This window comes from Salminus brasiliensis, chromosome 1 (assembly GCF_030463535.1).
Source record: "Salminus brasiliensis chromosome 1, fSalBra1.hap2, whole genome shotgun sequence".
NCBI lineage: Eukaryota > Metazoa > Chordata > Actinopteri > Characiformes > Bryconidae > Salminus > Salminus brasiliensis.
Genome location: NC_132878.1, coordinates 8,794,795 through 8,821,181, shown reverse-complemented (window position 1 = coordinate 8,821,181; position 26,387 = coordinate 8,794,795). Strand labels below are relative to the sequence as shown.

Below are 26,387 nucleotides of genomic sequence, written 5' to 3'. Positions count from 1 at the left end.
AAGAATAAGCCTTCTTAAAGCAGCATTATGTGAGAAATCCGAAACCGATCTGGACAAAAGTATTGGGACACCTGCTCACTTATTGTTTCTTTTGAAATGTAGGTATTAAAATCTGCTTTTCCTGTTTTTGTTGGAGTAACTGTCTCTACTGTCCAGGGGAGGAGCACTGCTGTGAGGATTTGATTGCATACAGCAACAAGAGGGTCACCTCATCATCCCCAACTCCTCAACTCATTCCAAAAATATTGGATGAAGCATCAACCGTCATTCCAGAGAACACAGTTCTTCCACTGCTCCACAGCTCAATGCTGGGGGGGCTTTATACCCCTCTAGATCCCTCTCTGGCATTAGGCCCCATAGAGTCCTATTCTATTGGCAGTACTTCTCTGCAAGGACAAGCAATGGGTGCAACTTAAAGTAGCTAATTGCATTGATTAGAAGATGTGTCCACAAGCATTTGGACATGTAGTGAATTTCCTGCTCCTTAGCTCCCCCTACGGTCAGAATGTGGAATTTGTAGAATTACACATGCATTTCTGGACAAGCTGGGGGATACAGATCCATCTCTGAAATGGATGAAGAAGCACATGGAACGTTGTCCTTGCCGCTCGCGGAGTGTTGAGCCCGGAGTGGGAATGATACAGGTGCCGTTCTCCCCGTTACGGCCAGTGGAGCATTTCAGTGACTTTGAAGCTGTTGGGGTAGAAATGCTAAGTAGTGTTGCTTTATCTTTCAGTGGAGGTCATGCTAAAAAGATGTCGGAGCATTTCTATTGGTCCATTCTCCTTCAGACGTCTTGTTGAGTTCCTGCCAAGGTGGGTCGGAGCTGTTTGGCGGACCGGGGAGGACCAGCAGCGTGTTAGGCAGGTGATCATAATGTTTTGGCTCGTTGGTGTTTATCTCTCACAGCATTATCGTCGTTTGTTGTTTACTGGTTCCAGATACCAGCAGCAGTGCAGTGTGGGAGGAGGAGAGTCTTAGAGAGAGAGAGAGAGAAAAGGTGGAGAGACGTAGACTGTGACTGCTTCCTGACCGGTTGGATTGTGACAGCAGGCAGTGAATGAATCCCTTCACTCACTCACTCACTCACTCACTCACTCACTCACACACACACATACACACACTGGTCTCTGCTGAACCTCCCTGCAGCAGTGAGGCCCTAGGGAGGTCCTTCTCCTTCCCTCCCTCCCTCCCTCCCTGCCTCCCTCTTACCCACCCACCCTCTTTCTCTCTCTCTCTGTATCTTTCTCTCTCTCTCACACTCGCTTCCTCTCGCAGTGTGTGTGTGTGTGTGTGTGAGGTTATGAGCAGTGCGGAGCTGTAGCCGGGAGTCTCCGGCAGGCTCTCTGAAGCCGTAAGCCTTGTCTCTCTACTCCTCTGCTGTTTGGATTGCTTCTTTCCGGCAAGAAAAAAAAAAGCCTTTGGGAAATCTCTGGAACACCTCTGGAATTCTCCAAGGCGCCGAGGATGTCCTGGTGGAAGCCGGAGGGAGTTGAGAGGAAGAGGAGACTACGTTTTTCTCCTGCGCTGATCTTTTTTTTCTGTTTCACTCCCTCCTCCGGCTCGGGCTCTCTACAACTGTGGAATTTTAGCCGAGTAATTTGAGCTAGCCGGGAGAGTTCGTACGCCATGAACTCCGGAGTTGCTGTTGGAGCTGGGAGCGATTTGCAGGCGGCCAGCGAGGTAAGCCGGGGTTCGGTGGAGGAGGCGTGGAGGGGTGTGTTCGCTGCTGTACTCGTTTCCTCACGAGGAGCTGTGTGTCTCTTCCCTGTCTCTCACTCTGTCTATTCTACTCTCTCGCCCTTTCTCGCTCTCACATTCCATTTTCGGAGCAGATGTTGTCCCAGGGAAGCTCCTATAGTCCGACCGCGTAAAATGCCTTAGTCATCAAAGGTGCAGCTAAGCCAGAGAGGTCGATCCTGGTCCAGAAGTACTCATGCAGTCTGCAGTTCAACTTGTACTACTTCTACACTCTTAAGAGGTGGAGATATGGAGGAAGCACTTCTTGGTGCTTCTGAAGAACCTTTCAAATGCTGCTTTTTCAAGAAAGTTTTAATCAAAAACTATTAGCTGATGCTTTAGAGAACCACAAGTGGTTCTTCTAGTGTTCTCAGTACCAGCTTGTACTCTTTACGGAGCAGCGTTACTTGAATTGGACCAACTTTATTCCCTTATTTCCATTTTTATGAACGCAGTCACCTGGTCCTGACGTCCATCTGCCATATAGTTCTAGTGTGTTCTTCACTGTAGAACATCTGATCCAACCAATCAGTTCATTAGTAAGCCGGTTAGCAAGTGGGTTAGGGGTCCTGCTCTAGATGTTGGTTCTTTAAGCCATGCCTTAGAAGAGCCAAGTTTGGTTCCCTGATGAACCTTATAAAGGCTGTATTCAATTAAAACCTCTCGATTCACTCTTTTGAGAATCACAAGAGGTTCTTCTAGTCTAGTTTTGGATGAAGGCACCGTCAGATGCCTTTTTGTGGAGCACACCAAACAGCATAACCTGAGCTGAGGTGAACTTCATGCACTTATTTCCATTCATCCTAATGCATTCACTCCTAAACCTGTTCCTGGAGTCTCTCTGTCGTGTAGTTCTAGTGCTTTCTTCACTGTAGAACATCTGATCCAACACTAATGAGAAAAACACTAATGTGCTTAACAGGACCGAGTTAGGGTGAGGAGTCCAAGCACCACAGGACGTACTCTTCAAGATCTCCTGCTGGCTTTCACTTCTTTATCCTGACTCTTTGAGGCATGCCATAGAAGAGCCACTTCTTCACATCAAATGCTGGTTCCACCATCCTCACACAGCTCTGTTACGAACATGGTTCCCTTCAGAACCTCACTCCTCCTCTGTTAAACTGTTGAGGCTTAAATGTCGAACAGCCGAGCCGCTCTCTCTGCAGCACAGATGAAGCTGAATCCAATCAACACGAGCGCTCTCGTCCAGCACATACCCCCCCTCTCCTCCTCCTCCGTAGCTCCAGGCTTTCCACACATGAAACCAGTTAAAAGTCCATTCACAACAGCCGTCTGTTGTAAAGGCACAGGAAGACGAGGGCCACTTTAAAGAGCTTTATTAAACGAGCTTCTCGGGCTGAAGGAAGAAGAGCCGGTTTGTGTTGTTTTATGAGCTTGTAATAGCTTCTATATTACTCCATGCTCACTTATAGGAGGTGTTATAAGGGGTTCTTTAAGGAAGAAGATGGAACCGTGGAGCTCGTGTCCCGCTGTAAGCTCGCTTGCTTGGTGCAGTGTATGAAGTTTATATCGTTGTTGTGGGCACAGCGGCTAGAGGGGAAGCCTAGCGGGGGACGTTTTTGATTTGGACCACATCATTAAAGTGTAATGTTGTATTTGGCGGAGTCTGCGATTTTCCAAACCTCCAGCTTGTTTGTTAGTGCTTGGAGCAGCTGGTCCAGGACGAGAAGTGGGGTTTTAATGGTTTAGGTTGTGCAAGTTTGTGTTTTCAGGGTGTTTGTCAAGTTTGAGAACACACACACACACACACACACACACACACACATATCGTCTTCATCCTCAGGCTTAAATGAATAGACAGCATCTCTGTTTCCTTGGCAGTAACATAATAGCCCTGTGAAGATGAGACTGGGCTTTTGTTTTAATATTACTGTATCATACAGTCCTCATTTAGGACCATGTGATCTCTACACTGTCTTACATGGTAATAGGTTAAAGCTGTCCCTAGTAGGGAGGAACATTTTTTTATATATATATATATATATATATATATATATATATATATATATATATATATATATATATATATATATATGAAATGTTAATTATATATATATATATACATATATAAAATGTTAATTTGATTAATGGATGCACTAATATTGGAATTGTAGGTGCTGTAGAATCTCTCTATTTAAAGTAATTTTTCAGTGGATCAGGATTGAGGCCAAATCAGCCACATTTGAATGGATATTCCTGTCCAGTCCCGAGTCTTTTAACCACAGTGTTCAGAGCTCCATCTGGTGTCCTCAAGACACCAATAACGGACATTATTCCCCAGCCGGCAGCAGCAGCAGTGAGGACGTTCTCAGAAGGTAAATAAAGGAGTTGAGGTTCTGCAGTGTGGAGCTATTTTACAGTGGAACCTGAAAACAGACCATAATATCTGACCCTTTATAAAAACCCTCACTGAAACGCTCTGTTTTACCAGCGGGAGAACCGGAGAACCGCTTGCTCACCTTTCTCTGTTTATAAACCAGCACTGAAGAGCCCATTCAGAACTGGTAAAGGAGCTGGGAGCTGATTGGTCAGGGAGGAGGGTCCGGCTGGATTAGAAGATATTAAACACTATAAAACAGTGATTTTAAGAAAAATCTCAGCTAAACTGAATCAGTCAGTCCAGAAAGTCTGATTCTAAAAACTGATGCTAAAATAAAGGGATTTTAGTGAACAGATGAATTAATCAGCAGTAGGTTGGATCAGCATCAGCTGATGCTCAGCATTAAGAGACTTGAATGGTATCTGGGGACAAAGCAATTGATTTGATGTATAAACTGTAAGCATGTGACTTTAGTTTAGGTTAAAATGCTCATATGCGGTTTTACAACCCTGTTTTGCCTCACAATGAAACGCCATTATAATGGTTATAACTCTTTTATTGGCTGGTTTACTGTACTATGATGGGTCACAGGAGCCACGTTGTGTAGTATATAGCTTTTAAATGAACATCATTATAAGACATAATTCCATTTTTTTTCTTGGTGTTCTCTTGGCCCAGTGTGCGATTAGCTACCTGAAGAAAACGGAAGCCCGGAAAGTGTTTTGCCTAGAGCTCACTTTCTTCCTACACAGTATAAAAAGTGTGTAGTAGCGCAAACAACAGTAGTGTACAAAGTATGGGAATGAACTGTGGTAAACAATTTTAGAAAGAAGAGTTATGTGTTTAGTAGAGTCTAAACTTGAATCTTTAGTCTATTCAAACTAGCTGAGGTTTTGCTGGAGTAAATAGCAAAGCACTTTTGTAAGTCGCTCTGGAAAAGAGCATCTGCTAAATGCCTTAAATGTAAATGGTAGAAGTCTATCAGTTAGCATCAGTGTTTAGCCTAGCACGGATACACGCTTGCTTTCCTGGCTTTCGCTTCCCTGCCTGAGTTTAAGCTCTCCTGATGACACTGGCACTGGAGAAGTCATGGCTACGAGGCTACTGGTTCCCGGAGCAGTACAGATTGCAGATCTGGAGGTGATGATCTGCTCTCCAGCATCAGCAACACCAGGTTCTCCTGTAGTGGACGTTGCATTTTACCGTGTTAGGGTTCAAAAAGCTTTTACTAGTGTGTGGGGTGTATGTAAATGTGTTGGTGTGTTTTGGGGAGTTGGAAATTGGCCAGTTTTACAGCTCTCAAAAACCTCAAATCTCAAAAACTTCAATTTTACAGAAGGAGGATAAAACCTTCTCAACTTTCTGTGGACGTCGACGCAAAACGATTTTATTTCAAGTCATTTTGGAGCGTTCTATTGGTCCTTTCATTATAAAATTGAAGGCAATGTAAGGAACAACTGCCAAAAATGTCAAAAAAGGCGGTACAAGGTTTTTGCACAACAGCTACAGCTTATTTAACTTGACCTGACATGCCTGTAGAATGTTAGCGGGGATCTAATTTCATTACCAAGCCTCCTAATTTACTCTGAATTTTTTACTTTTGTCAAATTAAAAGCTTATGGTCTGATGAAGGCAGAACAAAAATGGCAGTCCATATGTTCAGGGATAGCCACTGTGCTAGCAGAGACAGACGTGGAAGTAGAGGTAGACTGAACACTGGTGCCATGAGTGGGAATGTAATGTGGGGGGGGGGGGGGGGGGGGGGGGGGATTGGGGAGAAAAGGCATGAAAGTGCTGACGCTTCTTTCTAAGCCAACAGCTTTGGTCTACCAGCATTCAGGGAAATCCAAAGCGGCCCAGAGGCCCCCGGGCAGAAAAGTGCTTTGTCTCGTCCACTGATGTGGGAGATCCTCATCTAACCTCTTTCGTCCCGGAGAGATAGAGGAGGTGAGTGAGTGAGTGAGAGGGAGAGGGAGAGAGAGGGAGGAAGAAAAAGCACTCAAACTGGAAAATTAATTTTCTCTCACCTGTCACCTGGTAGGACCTCAGGCAGCTGTCAAACTCTACCTCAATCTGTCTCCACCTCAAATCGTGTCCCTATCGCTGTCTTCCCAGTAAGTAACCCGTTCTCAGAAGCTTCAGGATCCTACTGTTCTTAGATTTATTGTCCAGCTGAGCTCGTCTCCTCCGACAGATTGACTAACGGTCAGCAGACGTAAACATGCAGCGGCCGACGGCTCATAAAGCTCTCCTCGTCTGATCGATGCCGTCCAGGATTGAAGAGTGGATGAAGAGGCTGAATTTGGCCACCGCCACGGTTCAGCACTTTGATTTACGACCCTCCTGAAGGGAAGACAAACTCGCTGAAGAAGGGAAGCAGGCCGCACCGGAGTCGCCGCGACAATTTACTAGCTTGGCTCGGGACAAAGGCGCAGTGTTGATGCAAGAATCGCTTCTTTATTCCGGCCGTATTTACGAGGTGCTATATTACACCGACAAGGTTCACTAATGCCTCTCCTGAGTGCGAGCTTTTTTGTGAGCTTTGTTTTTATTCCTCCAATGGGATAGAAAAGCGCTGGCTGGGCTGATGGAGATTTGTAGCCTCTCATCAATGAGCCAAGCACAGCAATTTAACGGTCATTCCTCAAGTATCCATTGATTGAGTAGCTAACCCCAACTTGGGCAATATTACTTGAGTCGACCAACCAGCTCTGAAGTTGCTTCTTGAGTTTTGCACTGGGGCAACATTAGGCTGATGTAGCTAACCAGTAACAGAAGCTAATGCATCAACAATTAGCACTGCGGACTGCACACCTAGGCAATAACACCCATTCTCAAGCCATTGTGAGTGGTGAAGTCCTCTTAAATGGACTTATAGACCTTATGTGGTTTCTGACACTAGGTAGGATGCTACTTTCTGGAAAACCGGACCATTTGTATAGAAAACAGCATGTCAAGGTCAATGAGGAATGTAGTAAACATGGACAGCACAACGGCATAAAAGTGAAGCCTCCTCAGGTCTAGTGTCTCTGCTGGCTGGATGCAGTGTGATGTGTAGCTCTGCCCATCCCCATATGTTTTAATGACAAAACAGCCCATTTTCCATCTGACTTTCCTCCTCTAAACTGTCTGTCCATGTCCAGTGTCTCCAACGTCAAACAGTTAGTTTCCCCCCAGAATTCCCCCCAGTTATTAAGAGTGTGTTTATACTTGACAGCTTGGGTTGGATTAAAATGAACCCAGGTGTGATTGAGTCTGCCTTCCCAATTCTGATTCACCCCAAACAAGCTGGTGGGTCTCGGCCTGAACGCAATATGAGCCAAACGTTCAGCAAAGGCACGGGGTCACTCCTCCCTGCAAGATCTAGTATTAACCCTGCCCGCTTGTTCCACCAACACCATGCCATCCAGAGTCTCTGTGCAGACGATTCTCTGCTCAGCTTTAACTTCTTCCGTCTGGCGCTTCAGTTTAGCGGGGCTGTGTCCCAAACCACACACTACCACACTAGACCACCATTAGAATAGCATTCGTTGCTATTGCAGTTGCCTCAGTAAAAAGAAAACGTGCAAGTTGGGATGCAGCCACAGTAACGGTTAACGAAAATCGTGGTTTAATACTGATGTCAAGACAACGTGATTTTAATAGGCCAGGTCTGAGGGTCCTGCAGTTAGATTAAATATTTTTGAAGATTTTTTTCACTCGGATCACTCAGTACCTGCGGACACAGCCTTCTTATGCAGACTTGTAGCCTTCTGTCCTACGATTGCAAATAAGTCCAAACCAGGACTAAAATGTAACAAGGCTTTAGACCAAACTACACCCTAAAACCTTATTCTGCTATATCCTAAGAAGGCGGGGTTAGCTTCAGGAATGAAGTGATTGACAGCCTTCGCCCATGACGCCCTTTCTGGTCATTACATGGAGTAGCTGGAGAGTTGTAGTGGAGCTTACATGAGCTGCACTTTTGCTGTTGAGACATTCCACTTACTGTACAAACTGGGAATCCAGGGGGGAAAATCCGCTCTGCTTGTGCAATGGAAGCTCAGTGAAGGTGGTCTGAGACATATGTTTGGTCTGGGAGAAGGGGGCGGGTCTACCAAATGAGTAGGCGAGTCTGGCTCTGGCAAATTTGACAACAGTTTTGTCTTCATAGAACGATAGAACAGGGAGTGGGAATGGGACAGTTAAACATGTCCATTAGATTTTTCTCCAAAGCTTTGATTTATATGCTTATAGACCTCAAGAAACTAGTCACCATGAAAGACACTCGACCACAGCGGAAGGCCTGAGAAGTTCCCCAGTGAAGTCGCATCATCTGATTAGAGCATTTCATTTCTTCACGGTTTTACATTTCAGAGCCTAAAACCTGTGTCTCGACTGCTAGAATCCGAATCTGGTTCACGATGAAGCCACATCCTAATTACCTCATTCCATCATGGTTAATCGCTGTCCTGAGGGCTCCGGGCTGGTTCTCCAGACTCTCTCTTATTAATCTTTCATCATGTCTCCAACGACTCGCTCAGTTTGGACGGTGCAGGATTGTCACAGTCGTTGAAAGTCAAAGGAAGGTGCATAATCGCTCCCTTTATGGTCAGACCGTGTCTCGCTCTTGATGAAGAAAACGGGTCTCGGAGGAGGCCGAGCCGAAATGCTTCGTCATGCTTTCATGACCCGAGTCCACCAAGAGCTGTGAAACCTCACAGGGAGATGGCCATTTGTCATCGAACTGAAATATTCAGTCTGAACGTGCCTGTTTACGTGAGTCCACATCCGTAGTGATCAAGCTTTACAGAGCAAACCTGGGGTCAGCTCCATGTCCTCTTTATTTCTAGAGAGTAGGAATAAATAATCAATATTAAAATGGGTAAAATAAACAGTATCAATTCTGAATTGATGTGTGTGATGCATTGTTAGTGGTGTCGTCTTGTAGAAACACATGAGCCTTATTTATACGGCATTTATATTTATACAAGGTTCTGAATGTTCTCCCAGCTTTGCACCTTACAGTAGAGAATTAGCAGAGAATTTCTTATCGATACTTTCCCATCAAATGTGGACGCAATCCTGAAAAACATCAGGAGACATTGGACCATCAGGAGGAGCAGGGGGCCGAGAGGGGTGGTTTTGCAGTTTTATTTGATGGTCTGACTGGAAATATGTGAAACATGTTGTGTGTCCCCATTATTAGTTAAACCAGTGAACTCTCTGTTTTAACAATGCCTCTGTTCTCAGGTGCAGTAAATTTGGTCCAACACTCTTCTACACCCCTCAAATCTGTAGTCTACTTCTGGGCCGGGTGTGAGTTGGCACTGAGCAGTAAGTGCTGAATATTTCAGCATGATGACGAACACTCAGCTTCTAGAATCGGCGGCGTGGGTCTGAAGGGTACTGCAGGAGTGTAAGCCTTTGGGATATTCATGCGGCAGTGCTGGCTATAATAGCTGTGCTGTGTGTCTCGATGGCCTCAATCAGAGGTGTGTTGTAGAGTGGGGCTGTTGAGAGGAAAGCAGAGTGTCTTAGGAAGTGCTGATGATATTTAGAGCCCAATCAAACTGGCTTGTTGTCGGGCAAAAATTGAAAGCATGTTAATGGAGTTCACCAGAAAGACTTTTCAGAGCATGCAGTGGAGGTTCTAGACCATAAGGGGGGCAGGTTGGGGTCAGTGACTGTTTAGTTTACTTTATTGTACTGTTATTGTACTGGCATTCAGCACAAAAAAATTAATTTCCATTGAAAAGCATTGTCAATAGTGTCGCCATGTTCAGCACCCAGCGTCAGCTCTTGGCATTGGGTCGTGTAGACGTAGAACTAGGTTCTCTAGAGTGATAAAGCTCCATTGAGTGTCTCTGGGATAAGTCTGAGTGCCAAAACTGATCATCTAATGTCAGTATCTGACCTCACTAATGCGCTCGGATCCTCACAGCAATGTTCCAACATAGTGGAAAGCCTTCACAGAGAAGTAGAGCTGGTTATTGCATGAAACCCTATATTGAATGTGTCCACAAACTTATGGACATACTGTACGTTTTTTGTATTACTGTTAATGGTTGATGGGTTAGCTAGGTTGCTAAGTTCACCAGGATGGAAGATATTTTTTTCAGCCACTAATCCTCAGGTCCAGCTTTGGTCACACCAACACTGTGTGTTCAAATGTTTGTGGACACCCCTTCTGAGATCAACATAAACCCATTAGCACCATGCCAGGTCAGGGCTATGGGGTAAAAAGCCCCCCAGCACTGAGCTGTGGAGCTGATGGTGTTCTCTGGAATGATGGATGGTGAAGGATAGAAGGTAGCTCTCCAGTGTCAAGTACCTGTATTGTCATTGTGCTCGTATCCTTGTACAGTACAGCAAACGTCTTCTCTCAGAAACCCACAGACTGAACACAAGGTCAAACATGCTACAAGCAGGAAGGGTTAAGTGCCTTGCTCAAGAGCCCAATAGTGGCAGCTTAGCAGATCCAGGTATTGAACCCACAACCCAGTGATCAATATCCCAATGCTCTAACCGCTGAGCTACCACTGCCCCAGTGTAATTTAGGCTGTTTGTTGTGACTGATGTGCTGAAACGAGGAGTTCTGCTGTGGTTGCTTTTCTTTGTGAAGGATATACACCAATCAGCCATAACATTAGTACCACCTGCTTAATATTGAGTAGGTCCCCCTGATGCCACCACAACAGATCTGATCCTTCGAGGCATGGACTCCACAAGACCTCTGAAGCTGTCCTGTGGTATCTGGCATCAAGAGGTTAGCACCAGATCCTTTAAGTCCTGTAAGTTGGGAGGTGGGGCCTCCATGGAACGCATCAGTGACCCTGTCACTGGTTCGCCGGTTGTCCATTCTTGGAGCATTTTTGTTAGGTACTGACAACTGCACATCAGGAACACCCACCAAGACCTGCCTGATGTTTTGGAGATGTTCTGACATCACAGTTTAGGTCTTGTCAAAGGGGCTGAGATCCTTGTCCCGCCTTCAAGAACTGACTATTCACTTGCTGGAAGATGCTATCCAGATGCCACCGTAGATGAAGATGATCAGTGTGTGTGTGTGGTAGGCGTTCACACTTTTGGGTGATTGCAGAGTCTGCAGGTTATAAAGACAGATCAGAGTAGAGCAGGGTGAGCTGGTCAGTTCCACTCTATAGAACCAGTGCTTCAGCGACTGACCCTCTGGAACATCCACCCGTGTGGGATGGTCTGCTAAATTCATTAATCAGCTGGTGTGCATGTGTGCACTCTGTGCAACCTGCACACTTCTCCAGTGCATAAATGCTTACATTTACCCCCCTAATCCTCCAAAAACGATTAGCATCACGTGAAACGGAAATCTGCTTCTGCCGAAGCCAAACTCTATTAGTTTTATCTGCATCGGTGCATTCCGACTCCGAAAAGCTAATCTCATTGCCTAAAACGATCCTTATCATTCAGAGGCTAAATATAGTCTAGAGTACGATTCCCAGAATCTCATAATTCTATGATTAAACTCTCTGAGATCAGAATTTACCATCTAGATTTTGAATTGGCCTCTCTCTGATGCTAATGTGTATATGCAGGTCGCCTGGGTACTGTGTGTCCAAATGTTTGTGGACACCCCTTCTTATGAATGCTATCGGCTACTTTACGCTGCACCTGTGGCTGACACAGATGTGCAAATGCAGTCACGAACCTTGTCTAGTCCCTGTAGAGAAGTATTGCCAGTAGAATAGGACTCTCTGGAGCAGATTATAACCATGAACCTTATTGCCCCAGGCCTAATGATGGGCATGGGCTAGAGGGGTATAAAGCCCCCCAGCATTGAGCTGTGGAGACGTGATATATTTGAGAACCAGCATCCAACCAGCTCTTGTTGTTGTGAGTGCTATCAAATCCTCACAGCAATTCTCCTCCAAAATCTAGTAGAAAGGCTTTCCAGCTGGACAGTGGAGATAGTTACTCCAACAAAAGCCAGATGAACTCTTTTTAATATCCTTGATTTCAGAACAGTTGAGGAATGAGCAGGTGTCCCAATACTTTTGTCAGTTTTATTGTATATAAACATTGAATAATGTGCTACAAAGTAGGCATGTGTAATGCAAGATTAGGCGAAAGGGATCCCACTGCAGATTGAGTAGACTCCGGTCGGTACAACATAATTTACCTATGGCTTTTTGAGCTTCCAGAGGTTCCATTGGTTGACGGTTCTGATACGTACGATTTGTCGTCCGCTAACATCGCAAAAATCACGACCGGAAACCAAGGTAGGTAGAAGCAGGGTGATGATGCATGTTTAGACTCCATGTTCAGCTCAGCACACATTTACCAGAATTTTAATTAGCCTTGAGAAACAGACCCTCTCTCTCTAGCAATCTCCCACTGTAATTAAATCGAGGCTAAAAGTAAGTGCGTGTGTGTTTTTAGCAGTTTGAGTCGGAGTGTGTGTGTGTGTGTGTGTGTGTGTGTATAGGAGCTGCATGAGTCCGCGAGGCCGTGCGAGTGTGCAGGAAGATAATTCACCTTTCACAGCCCATTAGGCAGGAAAGCGAATGCCTGAGCGGCCCGCGGGCCTCCACAGCTGCCTCCCTCTCGCGCTCGCACTCTCGCCCCCCCCCACACCCCTCCAGTCAAAACAAACACACTACTTTCACCCCTCGATCACTCACGCCATAAAAAACCCATACACATTAACTCCAGGGATAAAATGGGTTTCATTTTCTTGTGGCGGGAGTTGAAATGAAGCGGTAGAGCGATTGAAGCGTCTACCTGGAGCCCCGTGGCTGTGGATCCCAGGCCCGGGGTCACGTTCGGGGCGTCTGGAATCAGCTGGATCAAGTGGTGCTTTTAAAACGTTTAGCTTGAGCGCAGTGGGGCTTCTTCAGACGGGTATAAGGCGAGGCAGTCTTGGGGGAATGGTGTGGTTTAGTGTTTTTAATAAAGGATGAGGCTGAAAATGTCTTTTATTTAAATTTTCACTGATAAAGTCGCTACATTGGGAATGAAATGGGCATTTCTGTGAAATTAGAAATCGCAGCTAACAGGCACTGTTTCCTTTGCTGTTTATCGCTGACCGACATCAAACAGCAGAGTTAAGATTGTTTATGCAGTGGAAAAAAAGGCAAATTAACCCTTTTTGATGCCGAGGCAAACGCAGAGTTTCTCTAAATTCAGGTCTCGATATGTAGATGTCTGAGGTCTCTTTGGTTGGCGGCTCTGACAGTGTAATTTAGGCTGTTTGTTGAGACTGATGTGCTGAAATTCTGCTGTTCTGCTGTGGTTGCTTTTCTTTGTGAAGGATATACACCAATCAGCCATAACATTAGTACCTATTAGTGCTTAATATTGAGTAGGTCCCCCTGATGCCACCACAACAGATCCTTCGAGCCATGGACTCCACAAGACCTCTGAAGCTGTCCTGTGGTATCTGGCATCAAGAGGTTAGCACCAGATCCTTTAAGTCCTGTAGGTTGGGAGGTGGGGCCTCCATGGAGTGCATCAGTGACCCCGTCACTGGTTCACGAGTTGTCCTTTCTTGAAGCACTTTTGGTAGGTACTGACCACTGCGCACCAGGAACACCCTACAAGACCTGCCTGATGTTTTGGAGATGTTCTGACCCAGTCGTCTAGACAGTAGGTCTTGTCAAAGTGGCTGAGATCCTTGTCCCGCCTTGTGGACACCAAGAACTGACTGTTTACTTGCTGCCTAATATATTCAGATGCCACTGTAGATAAGGATGATGATGAACGAGGTTCCTTTGGTTGACTGCTCTGATATGTACGATTTGTTGTCCACTAGTATTGCAAACATTGGGAAAATCACTTTGGACAGCATCACTTTAAACTGTAAATGTTCACATGTCTAGCTTTGGATTAGTTGAAGGGCCCATAGTCCACTTTGAAGTTCTGAGTGGTTGCAGAGGTATTAAAAATGGGCACCTTTAGCCACCATTTTTAGGGCATATTTTATCTATTTTCTTTTCTTTTTAAAATGAAACACTTCAAATGCACAGGTAATATCAATGAAATCATCAGTGTGGCCTCTGCAAAGGTTTAGACACCTTAAACATTGTGAAGGCTGTAATTTTTAAACAAGGTCTCAGCAAACCTGGAGGAAATCAGACCAAAGGCATCTCACCAATTGTAATTAGAAAGTGCCAGCATCAAATTTTAAAGTATTCAGACTGTTCTAACCTTGTGCTAAAGCCAAGCAATAATGGGCTCCATTGAGCGATTGAGGTCAAGATGAGCTCTGGCAGATCAAGCAAACTCTCAGTGAGAACTGCTCGTTTGCTGGAGAGACGGCCAAATCAAAAAGCCCCATCTGACGGCCAAGAATCTGCAGGTTTAGTCAAGAGGGGTGGTCCAACCGTTTTTCCACCATGTGGCATTGCTTGCATCATAATCGTCATGGATGAATCATAAGAAGAAAATTTTAACTGCACTTTACCTTTTTGCAAGAAGTATGCTGAAGAACATCTAGATATGTACCCCCCCTCCCTCCTCTTCACTGCTGCCAATGAATCCACCCATTCATAGCTCCCTCTAGCACTAGCAACGCTCCCCACACTAGGAGGATAAGGACTAAACATGTAACCTTCGCTACATGCAAACCCAGCCACCGCCTCAAAGGAATGCACTGGCTCCCCACCAGCTAACAGATGCCTGTGCCAGCCAACATCACTTTAAGAGTGATGAGGGAAGACGGCGCCATCTACCCACCTGGATAGAGCACAGCCAGTTGTGCTCTCTCAGACTCTGGCCGCCGATGGCAAAGTGGCAAAGCTCGGGACTCGAACTCGCGACCTCCCGGACCATGAAGCTTTTGGAGTGTCCCCTTATAGTCCCCTGAGCAAGACGTCATAGGTTATTTGTGCTTTGCATGTAAGACAACAGAGTAATATCTCAGAACTATAGAGGACTTCTGCTGGGAAGAGTGGGGGCCAACATTTCTAAATGCAAGACCTGAAAGTCACACACAGCGCTTGCAAGCTGTTGCAAGCTGCTAAATGGGTGTAAGGTGTCCTTAAATACTCTGTAAGGTGTCCAAGCTTTGCCACGGGCCACGCTGATGATTTTATGATGATATAGATTTCATGTTATGAAGGACAGAGTAACTTTGCATCACCATATTTTTTTATGTTCGTCATTTGGTCAAGGGTCCCCCACCGTTTGCATACAGAATACTGAATAACGTTCATAATTTAGCTTGATAGATATACACCAAGCAAGGTAGGGCTGCAAGCACCCTGAATGTATCACTGCTGACATGTTAAGTAAGATATAGTAAAAGAAAATACACTGTATGGACAAAAGTATTGGGACACCTACAGTTGCTTTTGACATCCCATTCAAAATCCATAGGCATTAATATGGAGTCGGTCCCCCTTTGCAGCTCTAACAGCAGGTTATTGAGTCAGCAGAGAGTTGGTTGCTATGGTGGTGTCGTCGGTTGCTATAGTTTTCCAGGTGGTTGCTGTAATGTTAGTAGGGAATATCTAGGATGGTAGAAACTTTGCAGCGGTGGGTTATTATTTTTACACCTGTGACAGTTCAGTGATTTAAGAGGTGTGTCTCAATACTTTTGTCCATATAGTGTAACTGGACTTTTCAGTTGCCAGTGGTGCGTTATAGCTTCAGCCTAGAAGCTTTCGGTTGGTGCATTGCTGCGTTTTTCTGCCCTTACATACCTGATCGAGCTCGAGCCGAGGCCTTTTGATAGCTGAGTCAGCAGTAGAGGCCCTTCGTTAGCTGAGTCAGGTAAGTTCGTCCAGGGAGAACGCTAAATGATGTGACTTTCCTGCTGTAAGGACACAATCTGCTGGTTCTAAATGAGTGGAACTGCTGGAGCAGAGGGAGGAGTGCTGCTGAGCTGAGCTGGGCAGCAGCATTAGACTGTGAAGTTAATGGGTAAGCATGCGTGAGCTCATTGCCCACTCTCCCAGTTCACGTTGCCTTTCAAGGACATGTTCAGATCAGTCGCGTAAAGCAGCCCGCAGATTCCCATGTAACTTCAATTAGAACTTTAATTATAATTATTTTACTGCTCTGTTGGGGCGCATTATGAAATCATTTAGATGCAATAAAGTGTGTTAAATGTGTGTTAAAGTGAGCGACCATTAGAAGGAATTACAGGGATTAGAGCTGGTGATGAGGTGATGGTGCTGTGCGCTGCTATGTCCACTAGGCCGCCTCAGAGATGAGGAGTCTGGTCACTGGTTGAAAAATGAATGGGCGTCGGTTTACGATATAAGTCCTGGCTTTCAACTAAATGAGCCAATCAGCTTGCTGGTTACGCCGCAAGCAGAGGGACCCCTCCTTGATATGTAGCCAGAAAAAGCTATAAAATCAGGGTTTTGTGCATTTCTGAGCCAAACTCTACAAACTACCTGCCAGCCGAGATGATTCAGAGCTGGGCAATATGATGATATTTTATCGTATCGTGATAAAATTTGTTATTGTGATACACAGTATGCTTTTCTTAACATATGGAAGAGACTGTTGGTGCCTAATGAACACGGATCAGCTGCAGGTTTCATTACTAACAGTGTAATTAGACTGGTTTAATTAGATGAAAAGCAGCAGCTGAATAAAAAAGGGAGATGATCTGAATAGTATCTGTTGAATCTGTCGCTACTGATGTTTTTAATCTGTGATCACATGTATCGTGATAAATATCTTCAAATATTGCGATGTAGTATTGTCCCATATCGCCCAGCCCTATGGTAAACACACCCTATGAGAGTTTGAGGGCTTTTTAAGCTGAGGACATTCAGTTTGCTGACTTGCAATATCTATACAATGGGACAACCTTATACCAGTACTTCCTTTTATCCTCCCACCCTTAGCATAGACAGAGATCACAGCCTGAGTACAGATGCGTTTATTGTAGGTATGTTTGGGATATAGTAGATATAGGCACAATAGATATATTCAGATCTCTAGTTATTATATTATTGATATGCTGGAACTCTGTAAGCTATAGTCAAGTAGTATAACCCTCAACAGTCATGTACCGACTCAGATCCTCCGATGAGTCTACATCATTAAAAGTAAAGGGCAGAAATCGCTCCGTCTCTGAACAGAGCAGCCGGCACACTTCAGCTCCATTCATCTCCAGCCGCTCTTTGTTGTCTGTGAAGGCTAGACCTTGATGTGCTGATTGCTTGGGAAGCCGTAGGCTGCTCTTTTTGGAACACGCCCTCAAACCCCCTAAATCAGCCTCTCCTGGATTTTCCTTTCTGAGGGGGAAACTGTGTCTATCACAGACAAGGCTGTGTATCCTGTTAACAGATAAAGCAGAGCAAGCAATTCTGAGCATGGACCTTCTTCTGATGGATGAAGGATGATGCGTATCTCAGAGTTCAGCCAGTGCTGGATGTAAGGCGGTAGTGCAAAAATTGGCGTTTACAGTATTTTCCCCCTGGTTTGCTTCTTTTCTTCTGCACTGGATGTTATTACTGTGCAGACTGGCTATCATTTTATCATTTTAGTAATTGCATTAAGTTGTTTTGAGCTGTTAAAGAGGAGTTTCCCCAGTGTTTCCACTGTCCACGTGAACTATTTATTTTGTAGATTTTGTTTGTTTGTTTTTTTGGACAATATATTGTTTTTATATTGCTTTTACTACTTTTTATGCCACTGATTCAATGATAATAGCGTAATAATGTAATTACACCCTTTCAAAGAGCAATAAACTTCTAATAATTACGTATATTTATACATTATAACTGTAATAATACAATAACTAATTATATATCCTACATAAATAAAACAAATAAAATAAAAAAGCACTGTTTTGGGTTCTCCTCAGGTCATTTCAGATGTTTGGGCATGCCTGATGTAATTACCATTGACCTATAAAGACCAGTCGCCTTCTGTGCTGTTCCTGGAGTTTGCCAGTTCTGCTGTGTTCGGATGCTCACTGTACTGGGCTGAGTAACGTGCTCTGTGTATATCAGGTTATAGGTGTTAAAAGTCTTTACGTTGCTTTCCCATGAGAAAACGACAGCACAATCGGCTAAAATCAACATCACGCAAGTAAACACAGTGGACAATATGGAGGTCAGCAAAATGATCAAGGTTATAACCATGTATTTTACAAGAAGTCAGGTCTAAATGTTGAGACTGATGATTGATGTTGGAGTTGTGTTGAGTTTTACATGTGGTGGCTCAGCGGTTAGAGCGCCGGGCTATTGATAACAGGGTTGTGGGTTTGATACCCAGGCTTGGCAAGCTGCCACTGTTGGGCCCTAGAGCAAGGCCCTTTACCCTCTCTGCTCCTCGGGCCCTGGATTTGGCTGCCCACCGCTCTGGGGGTGTGTGTGTACTTACTGCCCCTAGTTCACTAGTGTGTGTGTGTGAGTGTGTGTTCACTACCACAGATGGGTTAAATGCGGAGGACACATTTCGCTGTACAGTGTACACTGTACAGTGACAAATACGTGCACCTTAACCTTTTTTTTTTTACCTTTAATGCTGGTGATGGTTAAATTGTGGGAAATCAATAGTCCTTAGAGGCTGTTTTGCCTTGAAATGCTAGCATTTCCGTCCAAAACCTTTGAAACATTGTTATAAAACAGCCCAGAGGCATCAGATAGCGTATTCTTAAGCATGTGTGATTTCATTTAACATGTAGCAGCTGTATGTGATGTAGCTTTTAACAATCTGGAGACTACCAACGAGCTGATTCAATGTTTTCCCATGTTTATATTGATATCTTTGTAATTTCACAGCATAGAAGCACGATTCAAACATTCCCTGAATCTGTAAAGTCTACCCTTTCCATTGACTCGCATCCCGAGTTACGAGTCTGTGAAGACCGGTCGAGGTACTCATCTTCTGCCTCCTGCCGCGTCTAACTGGTGGATTTGTGCGTCCGTCATCTGCCTCTCATCAGTAGTTGGTTGATTTGTGCATCCATCTGTGGTTCTGTGTGAAATTCGTCTCTGCCTCTCGCCATTTCTGTACTATTTAATTCATACATCCCACTGCTTTAGTGAAGCGAACACTCTGCTAAACCCATTGCAAGCATTGAAACAATGCGTCCACACGAGTAAAGGGATGTTTTCACAGGAAATATGAAGAATATCTCAAATCTGACTTCAGTGTTTCAGGTTCTCACACAGTGCTCTAGGTCAAATGTTGTCTCATTACAGAGAGAGTTGAGTTTGTTCTGGGTATTTAGTATAAAATATGTTGATTTTTATCATATCTGCAAGTACCTTTAAAGGAGAATTTTAAAAAGATCTGCAAAAATCGAGAAAATTCCCTCCAGACTCCAGACAGTTCTGGTTATTGAACTTTTTAGACATCTGTTTCCGTTAACAGGTCTCCCTAGGATGGTGTGTTTCATGTATATTGCAATGTGCAATATTGTTAAACAACCCTTAATTTCGATTGGCTTTTTTTTTTTTATGTAAAAAAAATAATTCGCAAATATAAAAATATATTAAAACAGTGGCGCTTTCCTTTTTTATTTAAGGGGTGTAACGATACACTCAGCCCACATTTCGATTTCATTCACGATTCAGTAGAACAAAATCTAAATGATGACCGTATCCAAGCTGCTGCATAATCTAGACTAGAGCTGGGAGGCAGGAGGAGTGTGGCGCATGTCTTCGCTGTGTATTGCGTTGTGAAATCACAGTGTGTGCATCATCATCATCACTCCTTTGGGAAATTGTTATATAAAAGCAGAAGGATACTCAAGGTCGTGTGTTATTGCGTGTAACCTAGTCACCGCCATGATGATGTTCTTCATGGTAACACACTCCCCCCTCATGTTTTATTGCCTAACCCTTTAAAGTCCATTTGGTCCGTATGTTCTCTGAGCTTGCCTCAGCACAAATCTGGAAAGTGTATTTTCTGAACATATGGCTCGAAAGTGGGCTTTTAATGGTGTCATTTAGCAGCAGCCTCAGTCGGTATTCCTGCATAATGTTCTCGGAAACCCCTCTTTAACTCCTCCGCCACGCTTGTTATTGTTTGGCTTGCTTGCGCCATACCCGCCGAGGACCTTCATACCCGCCGAGGACCTTCATACCCGCCGAGGACCATCATTCCCGCCGAGGACCATCATTCCCGCCGAGGACCTTCATACCCGCCGAGGACCTTCATACCCGCCGAGGACCTTCATACCCGCCGAGGACCCTCATTCCCGCCGAGGACCTTCATACCCGCCGAGGACCTTCATACCCGCCGAGGATCTTCATTCCCGCCGAGGATCTTCATACCCGCCGAGGACCTTCATACTCTGAGGACCTTCATACCCGCCGAGGATCTTCATACCCGCCGAGGATCTTCATACCCGCCGAGGACCTTCATACCCGCCGAGGATCTTCATACCCGCAGAGGATCTTCATACCCGCCGAGGACCTTCATACTCTGAGGACCTCCATACCCGCCGAGGATCTTCATACCCGCCGAGGACCTTCATACCCGCCGAGGACCTTCATACCCGCCGAGGACCTTCATACCCGCCGAGGATCTTCATACCCGCAGAGGATCTTCATACCCGCCGAGGATATGGGGATTTTCGCCGAGGATATAAAGAGATTTTCCTCTGTACACATTTAGTAGATTCTGGATTTCATCATTCATCATAAATATTAAATAAATTGCTTGCAGATTTAAAAATATATATATTTGGAGTTTTCTGCACCTTAAAAGTGTATGTTGCACTAGAGCTGGGCAGTTTAACAATATTTTATCGTGGTAAATTTTGTTATTGTGATGCACAGTATTGAGGATGTTTGTACCGGTTTAATGGCCAACAGTGTGATTAGACTGGTGTGATTAGACTGGTGTAATTAGATGAAGAGCAGCGGATGTTGAATAAACATCACTGTGTTCAGTACAGGAGAGGATCTGAATAGTAGTTTTTAAGAATCTGTCACTACTGATGTATTTAGTCTGTAGTTACATGTATCATGATAAATAGCGAGTGTCGGTAAAAATGTCTTTAAATATCGTGATCTAGTATTTTTACCTTATCGCCCAGCCCTGTGTTGTACTCTGCAAAAGTACGTTAGCCTTGTAGTGCAAAGCTTAAGAAGAAGGTGAGGCTTAGTGGATAGCTAGCAAGAGAGAATGAAGCCAATCAGAGACGTCTCTGCTTCGTACGTTGCCACGGCAACCAATGAAACTGGTAACGTTTGGAAAGTTGCCGCCCACCACTATGTCAATAAGGGATTTTCCCCTGTACACATCTTGTAGATTCTGGATTTCATAATCATCTGTTGAGGTCACAGGCGGTACAGACACAGCTGAACTGAACTTTCAGCCAGTAGGGGGCGCCCACGCTGGGTTCGGAACAGCACAAGTGTAAATAAAGAAGCGAGCTTGGCTTCCTTTTGGTTCCTGAACCAGAAGAATTGATTAACGCTTATCATTTCTGTCCTGCAATAACCTCATATCGACGTTTTGACAAACAGCTGTCAGATTCACAAATTTTTGATATTGTATTAAAAAATCTGGATGAATTGACCAATAGAAATGCTCCAAAATTACGAGGACTAAAAACTTTCTACATTGATTTCCATTGAATATTAGGAATGTTTTTCTGTTTTTACGAGGTTTTTGTATGGCAGTGATGTTCAGCTCTAAACACAGTTCTGCTTCAGCATGTAAAAAAAACAGGCCGAATGAAGCCACCCCGCTGTGTTAGATTGCTTAAGAAAATACACAGAGAACTAATCCCAGTGTTTGTCTCTCTGGGTTTGCTTAATGACTTGTGAAATGGTGTTGTTCGGTCGGCATATTTCGAGCTATGAATAGTTCAGCGGCGGTGGCTGTTTTGAATCAGACGGAGAGAGATATTCATCAGAGTGTTCTGTACAACTCTTGCTGATCCTTATCCATGTTCTTTGGGTCTAGGCTTTGCTATTGTTGTCTTGAGGAATTTTCTGCTTGTCTTCTGTGCTTGACCCTTGTCCTGAGCAGAGCTGGGTGGGTTCCCTCTTCCGGACAGGGATGTCAGTGGACATTTTTGTGTGCTGACCTGGATGATTAACTTTTTATGTTTTTATATATAACCATTACAGGACAATATTAATATCCTCTATGAGGTGGCAGTGTTTTGCAGTATGCTCTATTATTATAACAACACATCATCTGTAGACATTTGTACCCTGAGTGTCTGTTAATGTCTCACTGATATAGCCCAAAATGTTTATTTTCGTTTATTTGTTAGTGTTGGAAACTCCCCTTTTGACCAAGGAAAGACATGCGTAAGTGAGTGTATAATTATAATATTCATATTCCATCATTACTCTACAATAAGTGCTATAATAAACACTGCACTCTCCCTTAGAGAGAGAGAGAAAAAAACATAGCGCATCCAACAGGAATACAAGCCTGTTTTATTCAGCAGTAAACACAGAGTGGTGCACAGAAAGCGTCAGTTCTACAAGCTGGTCTGTTTCACTATGTGCACACACCCCTGCAGATTTACACCCATCGGCCATAACATTGGCACCACCTGCCTAATCTCTGAGCGTTCGAGGCATGGACTCCACAAGACCTCTGAAGGTGTTCTCAGCAGATCCTGTAAGCAAGTCCTGCAAGTTGTGAATTGGGTCCTCCATAGATGGTGTTAATGAACCTTGTGTACCTGTGACCCCACTGGGCAGGGCCTGTGTGGTAACCTTGGGCACTGGTTGTCCTTTCTTGGCGCCCTTTTGGTAGGTACTGACCACTGCATACCAGAAACACCCCTACAAGAGCTGCCTGGAGATTTGGAGATGATGCTCTGACCCAGTTATCAGCTAGGTCAATTAAGAATTTCTAAAATTATAATTTTGAAGGTATTTATTGGTATTAAATCTTTTTTGCTGAGTAAGTTAATTAAAAAATGATAAACTCTGCTTTTATTGGCTGGTTTTCTTGCACCAATGGCAGCTGTCAGGCCTAATGCTGGAGCAGAAACGCTGTACTAATTTCCGAGTCTTACTGGACAGTGCTGCTGTCCTCTCATTGTGTCCTCTCAGTGTGATGTGCTGTTAGCAGCCTAAAGAGATTGTAGGCGGTTAGCTTTTAGCCTTGCCACTAATTGGGTTTGTCTTTCGTAAGTCTTACTGGTTAAAAAAAATTAAAAAGCCAGTGCTTCCCCTTCTGATGTGTGTTTAGCTCCAGTTTTGGTCCTGATTTGTCCCTTTTGCTTTAGTAGATATTGTAATTGAGTCCACCCACAGCTTTCACTTCGGCACTCTGATGTACATCCCTGTAGCAACCCCTTTTTTGCCAGGTGTGTACATTTTCACAGCCTGTTATGTGAGAGTTTTAGGCTTTTGCAATTGGTCCGTTTTTCCAGCTGTTTTGGTTCTGCTGGAACAGACTGCAGTGTTTGAAGTTTATGGTTTGTCGCATCCAAGTACAGAACTCATCATTCAACTACACTGAGATAAATACATTGCAGAGCCCCTTTAAAATCCTGTATTCGTCAGAACAGTCCAGTCAAAACAAGCAGTATCAGGTCTGTAAGCTCTTCCATTGCAGCACTGAGGCTACAGGGGGGCTCCTCAGGTTTGTTAAAGCTGCTTCTTTTATGATTCAGACGCGTATTTGTGTCAGAGATTCAGGAGAATTCCACGTTGTTATTCCACTTCCTGCATTCCTCGCTCTCTCTTCTGAATAAGGGCATTCAGCATGGAGTCATTAGTGGGTTTTATGTTGTTGTTTTTTTTTTTTCTGTTCTAAGTGCAGACCTGGTGACTCTAATGTCCAGCTGAGGTCACGATCGCTGACCTCTGACTTAGCCGAGGTCAGAAACTCCATTGTGGCCTGTAGAGCAGCGGTGCCTCCCGCCGAACCTGTAAGGACTGAATCAGGGATCCTGTTTGTGTTCTGGGAGTCGTGTTACTGTGTGTGTGTGTGTGTGTGTGTGTGTGTGAGAGGAAGCGTTGTCAGTAAGATCTTGAGTCAGTACACAGAGTGCCTATGCTAGACATGCCACAGCAGGCCAAATACACTTAAGTAATTGTATAGTAAATAATGATTCAGTGAGTCAGAATTGGTCAAGACTTGCCGTCAGAATCATCTGATCTAGTAATTTAATTGTTTAATATTAAAAAAGGGTTCTTTGAGTTCTTTGAAATCGGTAGTGGAACCTTATTTGGTTCTACAGAGCCATTGTAGTCCTTTCCCCAGTATTCTCAAACCAGTGAAACCAGCTGTGGCTGATTTCTGGTTAATATGGTACCACCTGTGGGAGGCGGCGAACATTCAGCTTCAACCATAAAGCAGCTATCAAGGTTATTTCTATCGGTTCATCACATCTACACTATATGGCCAAAAGTATTGGGACACCTGCTCATTAATTGTTTCTTTCGAAATCAAGGGTATTATATAAAAAGAGTTGGTCCTGCTTTCGTTGGAGTAACTGTCTGTCCTACTGTCCAGGAAAGATGACTTTTCGGCTGGATTTAGGATCATTAGTTAGGTCATTAGTGATGATCACCTCCCCACCTCATCCCTAACGTATTGGACAGAGCACCATCCATCACTCCAGAGAACACAGTTCCACAGCTCAATGTTTGGAAGGGGGGGGGCTTTATGCCCCTCTAGGGTATAGACCACGCCTGGCATTAGGCCGACAGGTTCATGTTCATCTGCTCCAGAGAGTCCTGCTCTACTGGCAATGCTTCTCTACAGTGACAAGACAAGCTGGGTGTGTGTGTCTGCAACTTAATTTAGCTGAAAGCATTCATAAGAATTAGGGTGTCCACAAACATTTGGACAATTAGTATACATCTACTACATGATGCACACTTCAGCCTCCTAAAATACTTTTAATGCAAAAACCAGCAACGCTCTAGATACATATGGTGTTGTCCTGACATATCTCACACACACATATGCACACACACGCACACACACACACACACACACACACACACACACATATACACAAAACATCCCTCCCCATCCTGTCAGGAAGGAAAGGGCGCCGCAAACAACGAAAGGAAAAGAAGAAGTAGAAGCTCATTCCAGCGAAGCAGCTCCAGACAAACACACACACACACACACTCTCTCACACACACTCAGGCAGACCTACTCTTCTTCTACCAGCGTGGAGAGCTCGTCTGCATGAGCTTCCTTCAGCTTCTCGCTGAAGACTGAGAGGGAGAGAGGTCTAGAGACCTGGAAGCTTCCAGAGCACAGCTCAGCACTGCCTTCATATCACTGTGCGCATGAGAGGTGAGTGTGCTGGGTTACCAGTACGGATAATCAGAAGCTGAAGTGAGGTATGCCCAGGGTGTGTGTGTGTGTGTGTGTGTGTGTGTGTGTGTGTGTGTGTGTGTGTGTGTGTGAGTAGGTGGGTGGGAGAAATTCTTTTCAGCATTCCATTTGGACTATCCGAGCACTTCTGACGTGTGTGTATATGTGTGTGTGTGTCAGCCAGGCAGGCAAATTAAGAGGGAATGTGGGTGCTGAAGGTTTTCTGAGGAGGAAGAAAAAACTTTGCTCTTCCTCTTTGCCCTGGTTTCGAGCTCTGCTCTGAAATAATGACTTGTTACAGAGTTGGCCTGTGAAGCGAAGGCATTTCGTGGCTTTCCAGAGCACATGCTCGTTTGTTTCTGCAGCTCTGCAGTTTCTGCAGCTCGCTGGCCTTTGTGTTGAACTGTTCGATCAGTTGGATCTTCAGCTTTTCTTTAATGCAAATTCCATAAGCGATCATCAGCAGCTTCAGAGCTCTTTGCGGGGCTAATAATAATAATAAGCTGCTAAGCGGAAGCTAATTCGCAGGGCTACGTGTTCTACGTGCTCTTAAGACCTTTTTTAATGTCCTTGTTTAGCATTTTATACACGTCTGACATGAAATGATGATGTTAAGATGTTCTACTGGTGCTCCTATTAATGCAATTCATTTACAACCAGAGGATTTGTGGCTAATCCAGTTTAAGCGGCCTCTAGATAAGTGTGTAAGTCTTGAAATGGGCTCGAATTTTGGCTGTGGGCGGAGGCTACTTTTCCACGATATATAGAGATATTCTCTCCAGTCCAGATCCAAGGCTGAGAAGGACTTTTATTGATTGCATGCATTGGTGAGTGATCAGCAACCCACTTCATCCCCAACTCCCCAGCTTATCCCAAAAATATTGGATGGAGCGCCATCCATCATTCTGGTCTGTTTAAGTGAGGGGTTTAATGAGTGTGTGATAACTTTGGCATACTGTTAGCACTATGCTAGCAAACAAAAAAAAAGCTGTAGTTCTGGTATAAAAGACAGTATATACAGTCGGAGTATCCTGAACAGAGTCCAGCACAGAGTCAGCTTTTAATGCAGAAACCCAGCTGTTCGCTTAGTGAAGTGTTTGCCTTGTGAAGGTAATGC

At 44.5% G+C, this 26,387-nt stretch overlaps 1 protein-coding gene across 1 annotated transcript in view; it reads left to right on the top strand.

Moving 5' to 3' along the window:
* The first annotated feature begins 1,305 nt into the window (after positions 1 to 1,305).
* The window catches only part of mcc (MCC regulator of WNT signaling pathway), a 122,737-nt gene continuing 97,655 nt past the window's right edge, over positions 1,306 to 26,387 (top strand). Inside the window, exon 1 of the mRNA XM_072658282.1 lies at positions 1,306 to 1,683. Within this exon, the coding sequence (XP_072514383.1) occupies positions 1,630 to 1,683 (54 nt within the window). The 5' untranslated portion in view covers positions 1,306 to 1,629. The remainder of the gene's footprint in view (positions 1,684 to 26,387) is intronic.